Source organism: Cuculus canorus, chromosome Z (genome assembly GCF_017976375.1).
Source record: "Cuculus canorus isolate bCucCan1 chromosome Z, bCucCan1.pri, whole genome shotgun sequence".
Lineage (NCBI taxonomy): Eukaryota > Metazoa > Chordata > Aves > Cuculiformes > Cuculidae > Cuculus > Cuculus canorus.
In genome coordinates, this window is record NC_071441.1 from 67,373,409 (window position 1) to 67,392,942 (window position 19,534).

A 19,534-nucleotide genomic window follows, 5' to 3' on the forward strand; every position below is an offset into this window, starting at 1 on the left:
TTATAGAAAATCCTATCTGTGACCCAGGCTCTTCCTCCCAGGCCGCAGCTGTGCCCCTGCAGGAGCTGCTGATAGCTGAGCCGAGCAGATACTGGCTTTACGGACGTGATACAGGCAAGAGAGTGGGAGAGAGCAGAACTGTCCCTACACACAGACAGAATGCCCCAACCTTTGACAGAAAGCCTGCAGGCAGCCCATCCCCTGGGGTTGAGAAGCAATGCTGGCGGGTCGCAGCAATAATAGCCAGCCGGGTCAGAAACTGGGCTGGCTTTAGCACCCGCTTTTGTCCCTTGCCAGCTGGGTCGGGACATCACTGTCCCTGGTGGCTGCCAACACAAGACAAACGGAGGCAGGCAGCCCAGGTGAGCTGAGCCCCTGTCCCGGCACTCCTGATCCCCTCCAGCCTCGCCACGGTGACCCTAAAGGAGAGCACCTCAGTCCCTCTCCATCAGACCTGGGCTGGTCTAGGGGGGCTGCATCCGGGACAGCCTGTCCTTCCTGGATTGCATTATTCCTCTGCCCAGGTGGGTGTAGGAACGCTCTCCCAGGGAGTGAAGAAAAGGCCATTTATCAGCCAGTGGCAGCACTGGGCCACCGCAGCGCTGCTCTGCCTGCTCCAGCTCCCAGGGCAGGCGAGGGCTGGGGTACAATCACAGCAGGGCGGACAAGCTGCTTCCCACCTGGCCCTAAAGGCGCTTGGGGGTTAAGCAAATTACAGCACACCTAAAGTGCGCAGAAAGACCTTGTAGCCAAACCTAGGGGTTGGTCCCTTCCCAAATCCTCAAAACCAGGCTGCTGCAGCCTCCTAGTGCTGTGGTGGCGGAGGAAGTCAGAAAAAGAAACGAAGTGCCCAGTCCTGGGCAGGGAAGCATATGATTTGGTCAAAGGCCAGCCCTGGGAACCACTGCTCCCCACAAAGATGTTTTCAGGAGGAACACTAGGCTCCTTGCCTTCCTCCCTGCCTTGCAGGTGAAGAGAGAAGAAGGGGCAGGTCTCTCATACCATCACCTCTCAGAGAGAAAGGCACATCACACTCCCATTAGCAAAACCCCGCAAGAGCCACCTTGTAATTAGGGCTTGCCTGCCATGCATCCCCTGCCCAGGAAGAAAAGGGGAAGCAATACACCCTCTCTGCTCTAGCCTGCACCCATGGAAAAGATGACACACAAGATGACAGAGACACAGCTGGATGAATTTATTAATATTTTAAAATGATTTATCCCCTATAATGATCTCCACTGCCCACCTCTGGTGCCAGCAGGGAGGGGTGCCACAGTACCAGGCCAGGACCTGCTGCTTGGGCTCCGATTGTCACCTACTGGGGATCCAGGGCTCCCCAGGGAATTGTATCTGCCACAGGCTCTCCTGGGGCTGGTGCCTTGGGGCAGAGCCAGCCTGTTTGCAGTGTCACGTAACGGAGGGACAGCTACAGCATCCAAATGCCTGCATGCACCAGTCCAATGTCCTCACACACACATACACTCACACATTTTTTATGCCTTGCAGGCCAGCTCCTTCATTACTCCCATAAAAGAGAGGTCTCCCGTAGTCCTGGGCAAGGTACCAGCTCCAGTGAAGGATGACTGGGAGTCCTGCAGGCTGTCAGAGCCCCGAGTCATAGAGAAGGGGAGGCACAGGCTCCAGTAGTGCTTCCTTATCCTGCCCCTCTCCTCTCCAGAGGCAGATCACCCACACACCTCTGGCCTCCCTCATGCTCAGCATTGGTGGCTGGAAGCCTCCTGAGGTGAAGGGAATGTAGTGGAGGTAGGGAAGGAAAACAGCAATGTGAATATTATCAAAGAGTGTGAGGGAAGGGTCCCTGTCCACCAGCTGAGGTTCCCCCTCCCCAGTCCCTCGGTGCACCCACTGCCCTGCTCCATGTCATCAGGCTCAAGGGCGGAAGGGGACCTGGGAGGGCTGTGCCGGTGCTGGTGCCTGGCTGGCTCTGCGCTCCAGGGCCAGCTGCATGCTCCAGATGCTAAGGGGCCGCATGTAAGCCAGTGAACGGTAGACTTTCTTCTCCCGATAGGCCTCTGGTGTCTGGAAAGCCATGCCCAGTCGTTCCCAAACTGTTCGGTAGCAGCCCTCTGCAGTACGAAAGCCTTCTTCCACCATTCCCTGCAGCAGATAGAAGACAACCATCAGCCCATCCTCAGGGTGCAAGGAAATGAGACACGCTGAGGAGGGCGGCATCAACACTCACCTCCTGGATCATGGTGGCAGCCAAGGCGTAGACTACACCAATCCACACCTCATCAGACTGCACACTAGAGGTGTCAGGCACACCATCAGGTCTCATGCCATTCACCGCTCCCATGCTGCCACCAGCAAAGCTCATGACATTCTTCTCAAAGATGGTCTTGAGTGCACTGACAATGTGACTCTTGGGGAAGACCTGCATAGAAAGAGAGGGGGCTTTGGGCTCAGCACTCACATGGACAGCTCAGACTGGATTGCCAGGGAGCAGGGTTAAGTTTTCCGTTAGAAAGAGGTTAACACTGCTTGCTGCAAAAATACCGACTTGTGGAAAACAACAGGGGGAAGTAAAAAAGCTTTTTTCCCCGAAGAGACAGGAAAAAAAGAAAGCAGTTGCTCAACAGGAGAAATGCTGAACTTCATCTTCTTTGTAGGGAGGAATACAGCTCATCCAACTAGTGTGTCCAAAAAGAGCCTCTTGCCTTAAGTCACTGGTCAGCCCCTCCTACATCTCCGGGGAATCTGCTTTGAAAACGTGGCCAACCACACCACCCTCATCTTGGTTTATGTTCTCCACTGTTAGTTTCTCAGGCTAACAACTACTTGAGGCCAAGGCTTTCCCCTGGTAAAACCACTGTGCTGTTCTCTCAGCCTGTTTGCACCAGCTACAAGAGGCACTGTAACACACCTACAGGAGGTGGGACACTGGTCACAGGTGGCCAAAGGATGGTCTGGGATCAGTTGAGGATAAAGGTATCTTCTGGTTGAAGGGGAAGTTTATGGGGAAACCAGTTTGAGGAAATCAGAATGAATCTTGCAGCTGCAAAGACAATGTTGTGGATATAGGTGGATTTGTTTCAGTAAATTTTAGAGGAAAAAAAAAAAAAAAGATTCAGCTTCAGCTCACAGTGAAAGCAAAACCAGAGCTTATTTTTTTCAGTGATTTCAAAAGGACTTTTAATCCTTCCAGTTTTGTAATCGGGTGGTGATGCAAATTTGTGGCTGGACCAAGGGAAGTTTGGGGTGAGAGCAGGGGCAGCCCAAGGATGAAGAGGTCAGACTGAGTTGCACAGGATACATGATGTTTTTCTGTGCCTGGTAGGAGAGATTTGAAACTTTCATGCCAAGTGAAAGTTAAAGACTCGTGAAAGGTTAATACTGCTCACTGGTAAAAAGCCATTTCAGGATATCACTAAGAGATAGTAAAAACCTTTTTCCTGCAATAAGGGAAAAAAAAATGTTGTCCAACAAACTAAGGCCAAGAGCTCAAAACAGTTATGAGAACAGACTGAAGTATCATGCTGAGCAAGCTCTTGACACACAAAAAGGAAAAAAGGAAATATCACAAATAAAAAAAACCAAACAAACAACCCCACCTGAGCATGAAAACACCTGCCAGACCAACAAAAAGCAGTGGAGCAGCAATGCAGTGAGAACTGATTTAAGATGAAAAGCCTCTGTGCGTAGCTGACAGTAAATAAAATCTGTTGCACCATTTCCGTTACTGGCAATAAAGTTAGTAAGTGTCAGTGCAGCAGAAGTCACTGCCTTGGTGAGAAAAGCAAAGGTCAAGACTTGGTGCAAAGGCTGGTTCCTCTCCATCCCACATCCACCTAACAGCAAGAAAGACATAAGAACTCCGCAGGATGACCAAGGTCAGAAGCGATATCATGGAACAAGTATGACATCTAACTGCAGGAAAGGGAACATCCAGGCAGCTCATCAGCACAGCCGAGGGATTTGTCAGACCTTTCTTGCCACTTTGGCACCACCAGAGCCAGGGGAAGCAGAAGATGTGAGGATACCAGGCAGAAGCTTGCCCAGGGGGCGCTGGGCAGTCTAACCAGACAGCTTTGGTGGACTTAAAGGAAAGGCAGATGATTATTATTTATGCTAAAGCATCCAACAGTCATTTTTCCTAGGGTGGCAGATAAACTCAAGTGCTTTTAGGGAGTAGAAGCCAGCAGAGAGCTGCTGTGAAGCAGCTGTCTCTGGCAGAAGGTTTCAGGGCACAGTTTCTTCATGACTGCGGTCACAGGTTTTTCTTACTTTGTATTTCATTACTGACCTGTGCAAGCAGCAGGAGTGCGTTAATGAGGTTACAAACAGGAGTGTTGCCAGCCAGGCAAGGGATCAAAGCACATGGAAAAAAACTCTCAATGCTCATAGTAAAAGAAGAGAAGCTCACCAATCCTATTTCCAATAAGCTCAAAGCTCACCAGAGAGCAGAGAACAGTGCCACCTTCAGCCACAGAAGTCCAAGGCTACAGACAGATGAGATTTTTGGATTGCATAGGGCTACTGTCCCAGTTCCCCCACCACCCTCCCAAGAGCGATATTCGGGTACTGCTGAATGAGGTCTGGGCCAGATCCTGCTGGGATTCCCACCACAGGCAGCTTTGATCTGGCAACAGTTTGTGGGTCATAAGTAGCCCATACAATGGCTCTCTGCTTCCCAGGTCTTCTCCAGGTGTTACCCCACCAGCAGCTGCTCTTACAGTCCCATCAGACAAGAGAAGTCTAGCCAATTAATTCTCTTGCAACTGAAAAGCAACAGACTTTAGGGCCTCAACCTAAAATCCACTTAAACCCACACCTTAATCCCCTTCCCCTATTGATTTACAACTTTAAACTGGACAGCAAATAACACATGGAAAGTTTCACACACTTTTTTTTTTTTTTTTTTAAAACCATTTCTAAGCCAACAGCGTTTTGCTGAGAGAAAACTGGCTGGAAACCTGCCCAACAGAAAATAACCTGGGAGGGCTGGTCGACAGCCAACAGAACATGAGCCAGCAGCGAACCCAGGCGGCCAAAAAGGCCAACAGCATCCTGGCTGATATCAGAAAGCGTGGTCAGCAGGAGCGAGGAAGGAATTGTGGCCCTGTACTCAGTACTGGTGAGGCTGCACCTCGAATCCTGTGCTGAGTTCTGGGCCCCTTGCTACAAGAAAGATATAGAGGGGCTGAAACGTGTGCAGAAGAGGGCAACAAAGCTGGGAAGGGTCCAGAGCAGAGGGGTTATGAGGAGCAGCTGAGGGAACTGCGGCTGTTCAGTTCAGAGAAAAGTAGGCTGAGGGGAGAACCATCACTCCCTACAACTCTCTGAAAGGAGGAAATAGTGAGGCAGGTGTTTCTTCTCCCAGTAAGCGACAGGACAAGAAGAACGGCCTCAAGTTGTGCCAGGGGAGGTTTAGATTGGATACAAGGAAAAATTTTGTTACTGAAAGAGTGGTAAAGCATTGGAACAGGCTGCTCAGGGAAGTGGTGGAGTCTCCATCTCTAGAGGCATTCAAAAAGCACTTTAGGACATGGTTTAGTAGGCATGGTTGTGTTGGGCTGACAGTTGCACTTAATCTTACGAGTTCTATTCAAACTTTATTGTCAGCCTCACCTCTGTGCCTGGGAAGATCATGGAACACATTCTTCTAGAAGCTATGCTAAAGCACAGAGAGGATGAGGAGGTGATTAGTGGCAGCCAGCATGGCTTCACCAGGGGCAAGTCCTGTCTGACCAACCTAGTGGCTTTCTATGACAGGGTAACTACAGCAGTGGAAACAGAAAAACCAACAGGTATGATCCACCCGGACTTCTCTAAAGCCTTTGACCCAGTCCCCCACAACATCTTTCTCTCTAAATATGGATTTGATGGGTGGACTGTTCAGTGGATAAGGAATTGTTTGGATGGTTGTATTCAGAGAGTAGTGGTCAATGGCTGGAAGTCCAGATGGAGATATGTGAAAAGTGGTGTCCCTCAGGGGTCTGTACTGGGACCAGCGCTGTTTAATATCTTCATCAATGATATTGACAGTGAGATTGAGTGCACCCTCAGCAAGTTTGCAGATGACATCAAGCTGAGTGGTGCAGTTACCACACCAGAAGGACAGGATGTCATTCAGAGGGACCTGGACAAGCTGGAGAAATGAGCCTGTGAGAATCTCATGAGCTTCATCAAGGCCAAGTGTAAGGTCCTTCACCTGGGTTGGGGCAATCCAGAGTTTCAACACAGGATGGGAGATGATGCGATTGAGAGCAGCCCTGCTGAGAAGGACTTGAGTGTACTGATCGATGAGAAGCTCAACATAAGCAAACAACATGCGCTTGCAGCCCAGAAGGCCAACCGTATCCTGGGCTGCATCAAAAGAACGTGGCCAGCAGGGCGAGGGAGGGGATTCTGCCCCTCTACTCTGCTCCCACAAGACCCCACCTGTAGTATTGTGTTCCATTCTGGAATCCTCAAAGTAAGAATGATATGGAACTGTTGGAACAGGTCCAGAGGAGGGCTACAAAGATGATCAGAGGGCTGGAGCACCTCTCACACGAGGACAGGCTGAGGGAATTGGAAGATAAGGCTCCGAGACCTTATAGCGACCTTCCAGTACCTGAAGAGGACCTACAGAAAAGCTGGGGAGGGACTTTTTATAAAGGCATGTAGTGATGGGACAAGGGGGGATGGCTTTAAACTGGAAAGGGACTGATTTAGATTAGACATTAGGAAGAAATTCTTCACGAGGGCGGTGAGGCACTGGCACAGGTTGCCCAGGGAAGCTGTTGATGCCCCATCCCTGGAAGCATTCAAGGCCAGGTTGGATGGGGCTTTGGGCACCCTGGTCTGGTGGGAAGTGACCATGCCCATGGCAGGGGAGATAGAACTGAGTGATTTTTAATGTTGCTTCCAGCTCAAAAGATTCTAGAATTCCATCATCCTATAAACCCCAGTGGGAACTTCCTCCAAGTGTGCCAGAGCTGACCATGGTTACCCACCCTCGCTATACAGCACTTCCAAGAGCTGTTTTTGGTTTAAGGTGGGTTGCACTGATGTGAATTCAAAAGGCTCCAGCCAAGCACGCAGTGCTGCAGGGGAGAAGGCTGCTCGCGCCAGCCCCTAACACTTAACCCATGCCACAAACTAGCCCTGCTGCTCTCCTCCCATACGTCCCATCTCACCCTGCATGCCCTTTCTCTCACCTCAAACTCCCCTTGGTCCAGGCCACAAGCCCCAAGAAACCACTGACCAGCACACTGGTCTGACATGATGCTGCTGGAAGTGTCACTCCCACTGCTGTCATAGTTGTAGTATTTTCCTGTAAAAAAAGGCAGGAAACTGCTTTAAATGCATAGTTTAGGACCCCAGGTCACATGCACTGTCTCTACACTCCACCTCGTGAGGCAGAAGTGTAGTAGCTTTTCTAGGAGGGTCTCCTCTTTCCTTTCCCAAACCACCATACCTTTCTGTTCCCTCCCTAGTACACGCTCCTTCACCTTTGCTTAGAGGGATGGCATCTACCCTCCTTCACCCATTCCCTGCAAGGCTCTGTGAGCCAAGGAGGAACCATCCCCTTCTAAAGGGACACGCATCTGCCTAAGCACAGCTCCCCACCAGCGAACACTCACCATTCCAAAGCATCCTTTCAAACGCCTCCTTGCCCTTGTTCAGGATGTCCTTGTATTTCTGCTGGATCTCAGCATCCCCAAGCACCTCTGCCATCTTGCACATCATGCAGACTGCGGCCAGCCACAGCCCACCACAGTAGGCGCTGCCAGAGCAAAGGAGAGAAGCATCAGCAACACAGGACACACTATGGGTTATACAGAGCTCCCACAACAGATGCAGACCACGGTCCAGCCCCAAGCTACCACCCCATCCCATGGTCCCTATCTCCAACCCCCATCTGCCTTCCTTGCTCACCTGGCTCCATTTACCACCCATGCATCGTATGTCTGGTCAGCAAAGCCACCATTTTCAATGAGTCCATCATTATCCATATCAAACTTCAGCTCCGACTCCATGACAGCCTGTGGGAGAGGCACGAGACTGTCACGTAGCTCCTGCATCCTGCCTGCCCCTCATGCTCCACTCAGGAGCGTCCATTCTCTTGGGATGTCACAGAGCTCCCAAGGGCAGTGAAAAGAGAGGCAATTCCTCATGGTCTGATCTCCTCCCCAGTACCTGGCAGACTGGCCACATGTCCCGCAAGTACAAGGAGTCATGTGTCAGGTAGTAGTCACGGTACACCTGCAGCACAAACTTCAGGTTGAGGTCCTTCCAGTCAGCTGTATCATGCATCAGGTAGGCATTGACACGCTGCCACGGCTCGTCACCTAAACACAAAGAACATGCAGTATGGCAGCAAGCAAGGCACAACGCCTCTCCTACCCAGCAGCAGAGTCCCAAGGGTGCCATGATCTACCACCACTAAAACAACACGTAGCCTGTGCTGTCTCTAGCAACAGCAGCCTTCTTGCCACTGCTCAGCTTCCCTCTGATTTCTGACACTCCATGCAGCATGGTCTTCCTCACTGTCACCAACTCAAACCATCCAATCTTTTAATCCCCAGCAAAAAACAACAACAGTGTACTCCATAGACTATACCTCTTTTCCTACCCTGAGAAAGTTACCTGAGCAGCCCTGCAGCCCCTCCGCCCCCAAGCCTGCCCAGCCAGACCCCTTACCTGGGTCTCCAATGTCATGCGGCACCACGTTCTTCAGCTTCACCTGGGCTGTCTGACCACACATCAAGTATTGCCGAGGTTGGACATCCTCGTTCACCACTGTGACAGCTAGAAAGGACAAAGTATGAGGGATGTTGGAAAGGCAGCAGGCACTACAGCAATGAGCTCCAAGCACAGGCACGGGCAGGGCCATCAACACTGGCATGTCTCCTCTGGCGCTCTGGCTGCAAGGTTGTAGCCCTCTGCACAGGACTGAGGGGACAACAGGCTGCTCCGGTTGGCCAGAAACACACGACTGCCACCACTCTTAAGCAAGGAAACTCCAGTGGGTTCAGCCTTGCTAGGAGGAAACTCCACTGGGTTCAGCCTTGCCATAGCCCAGCAGAGGGCTGTGTTCCACCACTGGCTGGGCCAAAGCAAGAAGGTTGGGGACATCTGGCAAGATCAGAGAATCCCCCAGGGCAGGCAGAGCCAACAGTGCACCACCAGTGTGGCATGGAGGCATCTCAGGTCTGGGCAGAGAGATGCCAAGAGGCACCAGTGTTGGTGGTCTGCAAGTTCCAGGGCCAGCAGAAGAGCTGGAGGGGGACTGGAGCTTGCTGTGCTCCACAGCACAGATTTCTATGGCGGATACTGTCCCAAATCCTTCTTCTCTTCCCTAGGTGAAGGCAGGCATATGCATCAAGCCAGAGCCTCCTGGGTCACTCACCGATGTCATACTGCAGACTGGTCTGCAGCTTGGGCCACAGCATGACAAGAGCAAAGGAGGCATAGAAGTGGACATCATAGGTGTTGTACATCCGGTACTCCTGGCCTGGAAAGATCAGGGAGATGGTGAGGGATGGGAGACCTGCCACAGGGAAGGGAAAGAAGGGGCAAGTCCTCCCCCACAAGTCACGCAGAAAGGTGGTCTCTTTCCCAGCACAGGCAGGGGCTCCTGTTAGAAGTAGGTTTTACTCTGTACAAGACCTCATGCAATATCCTACAGGGCTTGGCTTGGAACAGCACTGCTCCCCACACACTAGGGCGTGAAAAACATCCCCACAGCACGTTAAAAAACACCTGGTGACAGCAATAGGGAAGGGGTTAGTTGGGACCATCCATCACGTCCCTGCAAGTTACCTTCCAAATAAGCAAACCTTCCGTACTCCCGCAGGACAGGGAGGAGATGGGAGAGGCCAGCCCCCGCTGGCCCCTGCAGGTCCTCGGCACGGCAGTCCGGGGGCAGCTCCACCCAGATGGTGCCCCCATCCGTCACAAAGTACAGCTCATTGAAGAGGGCCGATTTGTACCAGGAAGGCAGCTGGCTGTGGGCAAGAGGCAAACTCAACCACAGCAGCCAAGGTGGTAACATTCCTGGGCTGACTGAAAAGGCGCTCCTGTCTATCTTACCTGTTCTCCAGGATGGGCTTCTGCCACGCTTCGATCTTCCTCTCCCACTCCTCATAGTGGGTCAGGGCATGATGTGACAGGGCAGGAGCAGCATCACCTCCACTGCCAAAAAAGCGGGTGTACCGCCTGCGGAGCAGAGCTTTGGTGAGTGTGCCACGGGCTCAGGCTGGGAAACCCACCCACACAGGAGAGGGGCTGGACTATGGTGAACAGCAGAATAACACAGCTGCTAGTGCGGGAGTGTTGAGGAGCAGGGGCTGGGAAAAAACCTCCTCCATGAGCTGGCACAGCCATGGCCACAGGGAATGGGTGGTACAACACTTCCCAGGCAGCACTGAAGCCAGGAGGAAGGGGGCTTTGGGCATGTGAGCCAAGTCTCACTGGAGACAACCCACCCACCTGGAGTGCAGCTTCTCCCTGGAGCCAAAGTGAACACAAGGCATGTCCCAAGCCATGGCCAGCTCCAACGTCCTGTGTTCCCGGGCAGGCACCCTGCAGCTGGTACACACTGCTGCCGCTGTCACCTCCCCCTTCTTCGTTGGGCTGCTTTTACCTGACATGAAAAAACAAACACATTTACAAGAGACCAAGGAAGCCCACGAAACAATGACTGATGCTCCTACACACCCCAAGGGCAGACAAGATAATTCAGGCATGCCCCAGCCCCCTTGATACCTGGATAGTACATTGAATCCTGTGTTCGGCTCTGGACCCCTCACCACAAGAAGGATGATGAGGCTCTGGAGCGTGTCCAGAGAAGAGCAACAAAGCTGGTGAGGGGCTGGAGAACAAGTCTTACAAGGAGCAACTGAGGGAACTCGGGTTGTTTAGCCTGGAGAAGAGGAGGCTGAGGGGAGACCTTATTGCTCTCTACAACTACCTGAAAGGAGGTTGTGGAGAGGAGGGAGCTGGGCTCTTCTCCCAAGTGACAGGGGACAGGACAAAGGGGAATGGCCTGAAGCTCTACCAGGGGAGGTTCAGGCTGGACATGAGGAAAAAAAATTTCACAGAAAGGGTTGTTGGGCACTGGAACAGGCTGCCCAGGGAGGTGGTTGAGTCACCTTCCCTGGAGGTGTTTAAGGGACGGGTGGATGAGGTGCTGAGGGGCATGGTTTAGGGATTGTTAGGAATGGTTGGACTCGATGATCCAGTGTGCCCTTCCCAACCTAGTGATTCTATGATCCTCAGGGTTTTAAGGAATGACATTACTGCACATGAGTAACTGCTTTTTGCAAGCAGGAAATAATACCTGCCATGGGTGGAGGGGTTAAAAAATAAGTCATCAAAGCAGACGAACAAATCACGCAGGAAAACTCACCAGGCATGAGTGGAAGGGATGGAGAACCCCATGACTTTGTAACTGAACTGCACTCAGAGAGATTGTGACTTTCTAGTGACAGTCATTGTTTCCAGCTTTTGGCAGGGCACTTGAACTGCACCCATATTTAAGAAAAGCCCTGAGGTGACTGCATAATTATACGCTGGTTGTGACATGTATAGCAGGTAAAGTCATTAAAACAACAATTTTAACAGAAGCACAGACCTTGACTATAATAATGCCTGGCACACATAAAGGAAAACCACGTCCCAGTAGCCTGGAGAGCTCTAAGTGCACCTAGGCAGGAAACTTAGTTTTCCAGAAATATTTAAGTAAATACTTTGTTTACATAATTTAAGCTTCAAGAAATCTTGCAAAGACCCAGTGCTAGCATCACTAGTTTGTCAGCATCATCCTTTTTCAAAAGCTCGCAGAGACATTAGGCAAATGGTCACTTCTTATTGATATAAGAGGTTAGCAGCAAGGACTGGGAGAGACTTCCCTGCTCCAAGGCTTCTGCCAAGGGAGGGAGCAGACAACTGAGGATGATGCAGAAGTATCAAAGGAACATCAGAGACCTTCAGGGAACAGATCTAGTAACAAAAGGACAGCAAGCAATGGCAGCACCAAGCCCCACAGAGTGCTAAACACCTGCTGGAACAAATCTGACAGGGCCCAGCTTGCATATCTGGCAATGAGAACTCAGGGAAGGTAGCAGGGCATCACCCTTGTTACGCGGGCAAAATCTCAGAGTGCCACCCTGCAGAGACTAACAAGACACTGACATGTGCAATCAGAATAGCTGAGGACAGTCCCAAGGTGGTGTGAACAGCTTTTGGGGAACCATAAGGACAGCACGACAAGCAATGGAAAATTCTGATACAGCCTAAAGCTACAAGCAAGCCACAGCATCACCAAGAGCCTTTTGCAATGACACCAAGGTGGACTTCCAGCCCTTTGGCCACCCTTGCTTAGGTGCCCTATGCTCCATAACCAGTGTGTCTACCCATGCTCCTGCTCCCCCTCCACATATCCCATAGAGCATGGAGGGACTCACCAGGGGAAGAATCCAACTTGCCATCCTGCAGGAGGTCCTGCCACACTTCTCTACCCAGTCCTGCAGGATTGAATGCCGTGAGGTGGGTGACTGTCGTGCCAGCCTGGTGGAAAGGAAGATTATCATCAGGGACTGGTACTTTTGGGGTGCAGATGCAGGTCGGTCCCCTGCCAACAGCTTTGGGACCTCAGACTCATTCCCCACATGATGCCCAGCAATGCTAAGTCCAAACCTACTCATCTGCTATTCTGCAAGCTTCATTCACAGCTTCTCTCCTAGCACCCACCCCCAAAAGAAAATGCCCTTGAGGAAGTCATGTTCTCATTGCAGCTCCAGTGGTCAGACAAGCAGTGAGGACAGGTGCCAACCCCAGCCCATCACCCATTCACCCTTCAGCAGCTTACGGGAAGCAGCCCCACTGTGTTCAGCAGGGTTGTACAACCCTTCAACAGCGAGAGCCACACCACCAGTGTCAGTCCTTTACCTTCTCCCGGGCAGAGATGGCGAAAGTAAAGGGGTTCACGCATGTGCAATGGTGCAGTAGGACTCCAGCAACTCGCTCGCCTTCCTTCTCAAAGGCAAAAGGCTCGTTCCAGTGCCCTCCGCTCCTGTCTTCTTTTGTTCCTGTGCCGTTCTGCAGGCTGAACATGATGGAGACCTCCACGTCCTCATCCCTCCCGTTCTCTACCTCCCAAATGAACAGTCCCACTGGCAGGCTGGAGTCCTGGTGGAGACAGACAACACTGTGTACAGGGCTGGTGCTCCACAGTCAGCCTTCGAAGAACCATTTCTGTGGCCAGGGAGACCACGTGGGATGCAATGGGAACAAAAGCACCAGGAACAACTTGGTCTTGGAATTTGCCACCAAGCTGGGGAGCAGCAGTGGGAGTAGGAATTTAGGTGACAGGCAATACAAAATTCAGATCACAAGCCCTGGGCTAGCAAACCCCACGCTGGGCAATACACAGAGGGAAAGCACCGTTTAAGACTCAGACAGGTGTCTCACCACTCATCTGCTCAGCAGGTTGACACAGGCTCACGTGCTTCACTGGGGTAAGAGGAAGGTCAGGTGTGTTGGCAGCGCAGCCTGACAGCCTCGCCTGGGGCTGTGAGTGAGCCAGAGCAGCATGCAGGAGCAGCAACACATCCCTTGCTCCCATCCCAAGCTTCCGCATTGCTGCAGGGGTTCCTCCTGCCTGGGAGCATTGCTGAGTGGAGACATGAGGAAACGTTGGGAAAGCCCAGCTAATAAGCAGCTCTTCCCTTGAGGATGGCAGGCAAGAGTCAACTAAAACGCTCTCAGAAACACACAGCCGACAACTCAACCAACAAGAACAAATCAAGAATTTCCCAAAACACTAGCATTGGGTCTTTGGGCAAAAAGGCCACAGCTCTCCATCTGCCATTGCAGGTTGACAGGAGCTGAGATGGACACAGGACAAAACCAGAAACAAGTAATACAAAGAGTCAAAACACAGGGCACAGGGGAAAAGATCAGCTGTGAGAGCTAAGCACAAAAAAGGGATAAACCTTCCAGCATCAACAGCCTCAAGAGAGGCAAAGTTTTTCAGGGTCCCACTGCTACTCTCCTGGCAGCTGGCACTGGGGACAAAGTCTGAGGACAGAAGAGATCAGGCTGGGAAAGAACTTTAACAAGGTGGCAAGCCTGGTTGTCTTCAGGCAACACTCAGCTGGGCAGGAGGGACAAGGAACTCCTCTACTGCAGCATCCCCAGACTCACAGGCAATGCTCAGGATCAAAAACTCACCAAGCCACAAGCCTCTGCTACCAAAACGACACAGAGCATCACAGAGTACAGCCCCATCTCTGCTGTGCCAATCCTTTTCTCCTTCCATGCATGCAGCTCTGCCACATCCCTGCCAACCTGTTCCATATAAGATGTGCTGCTGCAGCGCAGAGTGGCCCAGCATGGAGCCATCACTTCCTTACCTTATAGTCATGGGGGATGACAGGAGAGACCTGGCGGCATGTAAGCACCACATTTTGTCCTGGGAGCTCGTAGACCATCCAGGCACGGGGGTATAGGGCATGGTAGAAGGCATAGTGACCGCAGAAGCCCCAGTTCCAGCCCTGCAGAGCGCTGGGTCTCTCCGTGGACAAAACCTGCTGGTAAATCGTCTGCCCCTTGCAACGCAGACACACCGTGAACTGGGGAGGAGAGGAGCATGTGGAGGGGATGAGACAAGCCCAATAGCAGGCACCCTAACCACCCCAGCTGCTGCAGTGCAGCTTGCACCCCTCACAGGCCCTGTGGCACCTACTTGATTGGCGATAACTGTTTCGTAGTGATAAATGCCAGGGTTCAGCTGCCAGCGACAGAACTCGCCCCGCCAGCCACGGGTGATGGTGCCTCCCCCGATCCCACCCAGTGGACACCCTGGCAAAGATAGCAGAAATTAGCAACCCCATTCCTCCCCATGGTGGGATCTGGCTCAAAGACCCCCCACGTGCCCCTCAGTGCCACCTGCACTGCAGAAGCTACTTGACCTGCCTCTAACACTGTGATGGCCTCATATGAATCCCCGCCCACCCAGCACACCACACCATCCCAGTGCCCAAACTGGATGCTGACCATAGATCTGCTGCAGAGGAACAGCACACAAGAGGTCAATAAAAGCAGACTTCTTCTCTATGCGGGTCTTCTTGTACCACCACCTGAAGTATCTGCAAAGGAAAGAGATGTATGAAAGAAGAGGGGACCAGGTATCACTGTCCTTTCAGTGTCACTTGGCAGGACATGACCAGCACACATCGCAGCTGCCCCTTTTGTAGAGTGGTACAACAGGAACCTGTGTCCCAGGGTATGTGAGGTGGCAGCCCCTGCCATCCATCTGCAGCGTGTGTCAGCAGCCACAAGCAGGCAGAGCTCAGGAGTGCTGGCAAGGGCACAATGTGAAAACAAAGTGTTCTGATACTGGAGAGCAGGGCTCCCAGCTCATTCAGGAGCAGAAAGCTTTTCACTATGGAGAAGTGAGATTGCACACAAGGAATACCACCACAACTGGTAGGGCATGTGCTGCTAACGAAGGTCTGGGAGCAGAGGCACAAGCCCAGAGAGGCCATACACTGCCCCAGAGATAAGCCTTGCTCTTCCACCTCCGTGTTACCATTGTCTGACGCAGCCCTCCCACATCCCAGTGCCACATCCTCAGGTATAGATGGCACAGGGCAGCCTTGCCCTGGAGGAGGTGATGCTTGCTGTCCGCAGCTGGCAGGATCCTGAGGACTCACCTCTGCTCGCATGCCAGCTGTGCAGCTAGGCACTGCTCATCAGATAATTTCTCACCCAAAGGCTTGGGAAGAGACAGTCAAGCAGGGGCACACCTGCACCTGGGTGTGCCGGCACCACTCCAGGCAAACGGAGAAGGGCTGGGCCGCAAATCAGCACTCATAAAAGACTGGCTTTTGCTAATGAACCGCCCCAAGTTAAATCTTCCACGTGGAGACAATTACCATATGGAAGCCAGTTACCAGACCAGAAGAAGCTGCTGAAAAGAGACGTGAGACCCAACTGGCAGCTCCAGGGCCCTGGGTGTCAGTGGCATTGGAGCCCTGTGGTGGGCCACATCCCCAAGCTACTTGCAGGTACTGATGCTGTACTGCCAAGAGAAGAAAGCCTCCCTACCAGGGGGCACACAGCCTGTTCCGCTCAGGGACACAGAGCTCAGGTGACAGGCATTGGGCACACACTGATCCCCCAGGACACATACCCAAGCAGCAAGGGAGAGAGGCTTTTCCACAACACCCCCTGCTCCTACACACTTCTCAAGAAAAACAGCCCACAGTTGCCCTTTTGGCTGCATGGTCACTGGACATTCACCTTTTTTCACCAATATCTAAGGTCTCCAAATCCCTCTCAGGGTGAGATTTTCCAGGCTACAGTCTCACAGGACCCAGTTGCAGCCCGCTCTCCATTTCTACCTACTCACCTTCACATTTGACTGTTTAAGGACACTTTGCCTGCAGAGATCCAGGGCACCACAAGAACCCGCCTGTCCTGCATGACTGCCCTGAATCAGGGCCTGCTGCTATCTTTGAGCTACATCTGCTGCAACTGCTCTTCTCCCAGCTGAGACAGCCCCAGCTTTATGCTTTGGCAGCATACTCACTATCCCTCTCTCAAGGAAATTAAAATAATTTATTTTATCCCAGCATCAGGGAACCAACCCAACTGCTTCCCCAGCAGGTTTCTGGTGATGGGAAATAAGGCGTCCAGGCACAGTGGCTACGACACAGCCCAGCAGGGCATCATAGTTTCTTGGAAAGGAGGTGATGAAGGGATTTTAAAAAGCATTTTTTTCCAGGCGCATGCTGTGGGAAAGGTTTGGGATCTACAGCCAATGACAGCCTGAGCTGTTTTGCCATCTCAAAAGCAAACTCTTCCTCTGCCAGCTTTTCCCAAAAAGTGCATAGGCCAAGAGAAGAAGGTGTTTGATGCCCAGTTGCTGGCTATTAACAGCTCTGCCAAGGCTGCAGATTGACCAGGAGAAAGCCTTCATGTTCTGCAGCACCAAAAGCCCTGCCAAGGCTGGAGGGCATTTCTTTCCCTTCAAACTGGCAGTGGAATTAAGACCTGTCTAGATATCACCCAGCTGTTCCATACCAATGCCATGACCTGCTCCCACAGCAACACCATCCACCTCTGCAGAACACTGCCTCCTGGTGCTGCAGGAGAGGACAAGTATCAGCCAAAGGTTTAACTCAACACAACAGCATGTCAACCCAGTACATGGTTGCTCCTGCTGATCCTTGACCTCCTTAACCAAAGATGTACTCCCAGCCTTCCTGGGAGATGACTTTGCACTTGACACACCAAGCCATGCCAGATTTTGGCAATACCCCTCACATGGGTGCCCCAGATGCTGCTCATCATGGGTCAGGTCATTAGGGAGAGGACACACCAACCTGCAGGACTTCAGAGGTTCAGATCCACACACTGTGCCACAGGACAGAGCTCCAGGCTCCCTGTGCAGCACAATCACCCAGGCTTCACCCAGCTGCCTGCTTGCATCAGGCAGACACACAGGTGCCCACCAAAACCAAGAGCACACAGCCTCTCATGCATCCTTGCATTACCTGCCATTCCAGCAAACGCCACTGCCCTCAGGTCTTAATTCAGACCCAAGCAGGTATTTCTTGCTACTCTGGCCTTTCCTCTCCTCTGCTCTCTAGACTGGAGCCTCCTTGCAATGAAGCTTTGCCCTGCATAAATATTTAGAGACCACAACCAAATTACCTCCTAAATTTACACAGGGGAGGACACTGTAGTTTGACAGTTCACTTCTTGCTGAAAAGCCCTTAAAACCTTTTTTTGTGAGTGACATGAGCTGCTTCCATCCTGAGACACCAACAAGAACAAGCCAGGAGTGGCCTCTCCAAGCTGGCACTGAGGTGATCATGTTTCCTGCCTTCTCACTTCACTAGAACTTCACGCTTTCCCACATGCTCAGCTTGTCCATAACCCGCTGTGGCATCTTTTCCAGCCACCTTTATCTCCCATGCATGACCCATGCACTCTCTTCCCAAACAGCCAGGCTCACACCAGGAATGTCTCAGGTCAGATCGGCATGCCATGTACCACAAAGTGGTCCACTATCCACCCCTCCATCAGGCCTCACAGGAACCAGCCTGGTAAGCAACATCTTCCGAGGATGCCAACCAGAAAAGAGCTCAAAAATTGGAGACAGGAGATAAAAAGCAATTTTAAAGAAATAAATCACCCCAGCATTGGTTTCAAGGTTCAACGCAGTGGTTCCGAAGGTTAAACCAACACTGCTGTTCCCCATGCACATTCTTCCTGGTTACTTCCAGCAAAGCTGGGAGAAGTCCCCATTCTAAAACCCAAATGTGCACGGCACTAATAAAATACTGCCAATCAACCCCAAGTTTCATTTCCATCTGCTAATAAGTGCTGGGCCCAAAGGGCTGGGCACCCGGCAGCAGCCAGGCAAGGTGCAGCAGTGACAGGCACCAAGCCTTGAGGGTGGGAGGTGAGAGTCCTCCAACCACCACCCCCAGAAGTGATGCCCCACACCTTCCCAGCTCCAACTGAGCACCTGACAGCAGCCAGGCAAGATGCCATAGTGATGGGCATCAAGCCTCGGGGGTGGGAAATGACAGTCCCCTTCCCCCGCAAGATGCAATGCCCCAAGCCCTCTCAGCTCCAGCCCAGCACCTGACAGGGCCAGGCAAGATGCAGCGGCGATGGGCACAGGCAGGAACCCTCAGGGATGAGGTCCTTCTATCCCACAGGAGGGATGTCCCAAGCCCTCTCAGCTCCTTCCAAGTTTCAAGGAGCTCCAGCGCTCCCAGCTGCTATCCCTACCGCAGCCTCACCCAGCCCGTACCAGCGCCCCCAGCAGCGGCCGCTGCCCCTATCCCAGTCTCACCCAGCCCACACCAGTGCTCCCAGTGCCGGCTGCTGCCCCTGCCCCGGCCCCAGCCTCATCCAGCCCGTACCAGTGCTCCCTCTGGCCCATCCTCTCCCAGTCCACACCAGCGCTCCCAGCGCTGTCCATACTCCATCCTCTCCCAGTCCACACCAGCGCTCCCAGCGCTGCCCATACTCCATCCTCTCCCAGTCCACACCAGCGCTCCCAGCGCTGCCCATACCCCATCCTCTCCCAGTCCACACCAGCGCTCCTAACGCTGCCCATACCCCATCCTCTCCCAGTCCACATCAGTGCTCCCAGCGCTGCCCATACCCCATCCTCTCCCAGTCCACATCAGTGCTCCCAGCGCTGCCCATACCCCATCCTCTCCCAGCCCACACCAGTGCTCCCAGCGCTGCCCATACCCCATCCTCTCCCAGCCCACACCAGCGCTCCCAGCGCCGCCCCCGCCTCTCCCGAGACCCGGCGCTCCCCCCGTACCGCAGGCCGAGGCCGACGTGCCGCAGGACGTCGCGGAGCGGCACGTCCCCGGCGCCGTAGGGCTGCCGCGGCTCCTCAAAGCGGTGGGCCAGGCAGACGCGCCAGCCGGCGGCCGGCACGCCGCGGCCCCGCGCTGAGCCCTCATAGCACCGCACCAGCGCCGGCGCCGCCATCACCGCCCCCCACCCCCCGCGCGCCCTCTTCACCGCGCGCGCCGCCCCGCCC

General features: G+C 52.9%; 1 protein-coding gene across 1 annotated transcript; it reads right to left on the reverse strand.

The window, feature by feature from the left end:
• Positions 1–1,180: 1,180 nt before the first annotated feature.
• GBA2 (glucosylceramidase beta 2) lies at positions 1,181–19,518 on the reverse strand. Its single transcript, XM_054054882.1, has 17 exons — positions 19,310–19,518; positions 15,010–15,101; positions 14,699–14,814; positions 14,367–14,585; positions 12,901–13,140; positions 12,417–12,519; positions 10,441–10,594; positions 10,042–10,167; positions 9,772–9,956; positions 9,359–9,463; positions 8,650–8,757; positions 8,146–8,297; positions 7,885–7,991; positions 7,590–7,732; positions 7,164–7,279; positions 2,204–2,395; positions 1,181–2,118 (listed from the first exon to the last, which is right to left on the reverse strand). Exons 1-17 carry the CDS (start codon positions 19,480–19,482, stop codon positions 1,891–1,893), a joined length of 2,559 nt encoding a protein of 852 aa, XP_053910857.1. The 5' UTR covers positions 19,483–19,518; the 3' UTR covers positions 1,181–1,890.
• Positions 19,519–19,534: the final 16 nt, after the last annotated feature.

Bases quoted from the DNA above. Each gene is read 5' to 3' on its own strand.
- GBA2 (XM_054054882.1), bottom strand. From the start codon at position 19,482: ATGGCGGCGCCGGCGCTGGTGCGGTGCTATGAGGGCTCAGCGCGGGGC. The intron at 14,586-14,698 runs GTAGGTGCCACA...TCTCCTCCCCAG, and splicing joins AAACAGTTATCGCCAATCAA to TTCACGGTGTGTCTGCGTTG. The intron at 8,758-9,358 runs GTGAGTGACCCA...TGTCCTTTCTAG, and splicing joins CAGTCTGCAGTATGACATCG to CTGTCACAGTGGTGAACGAG.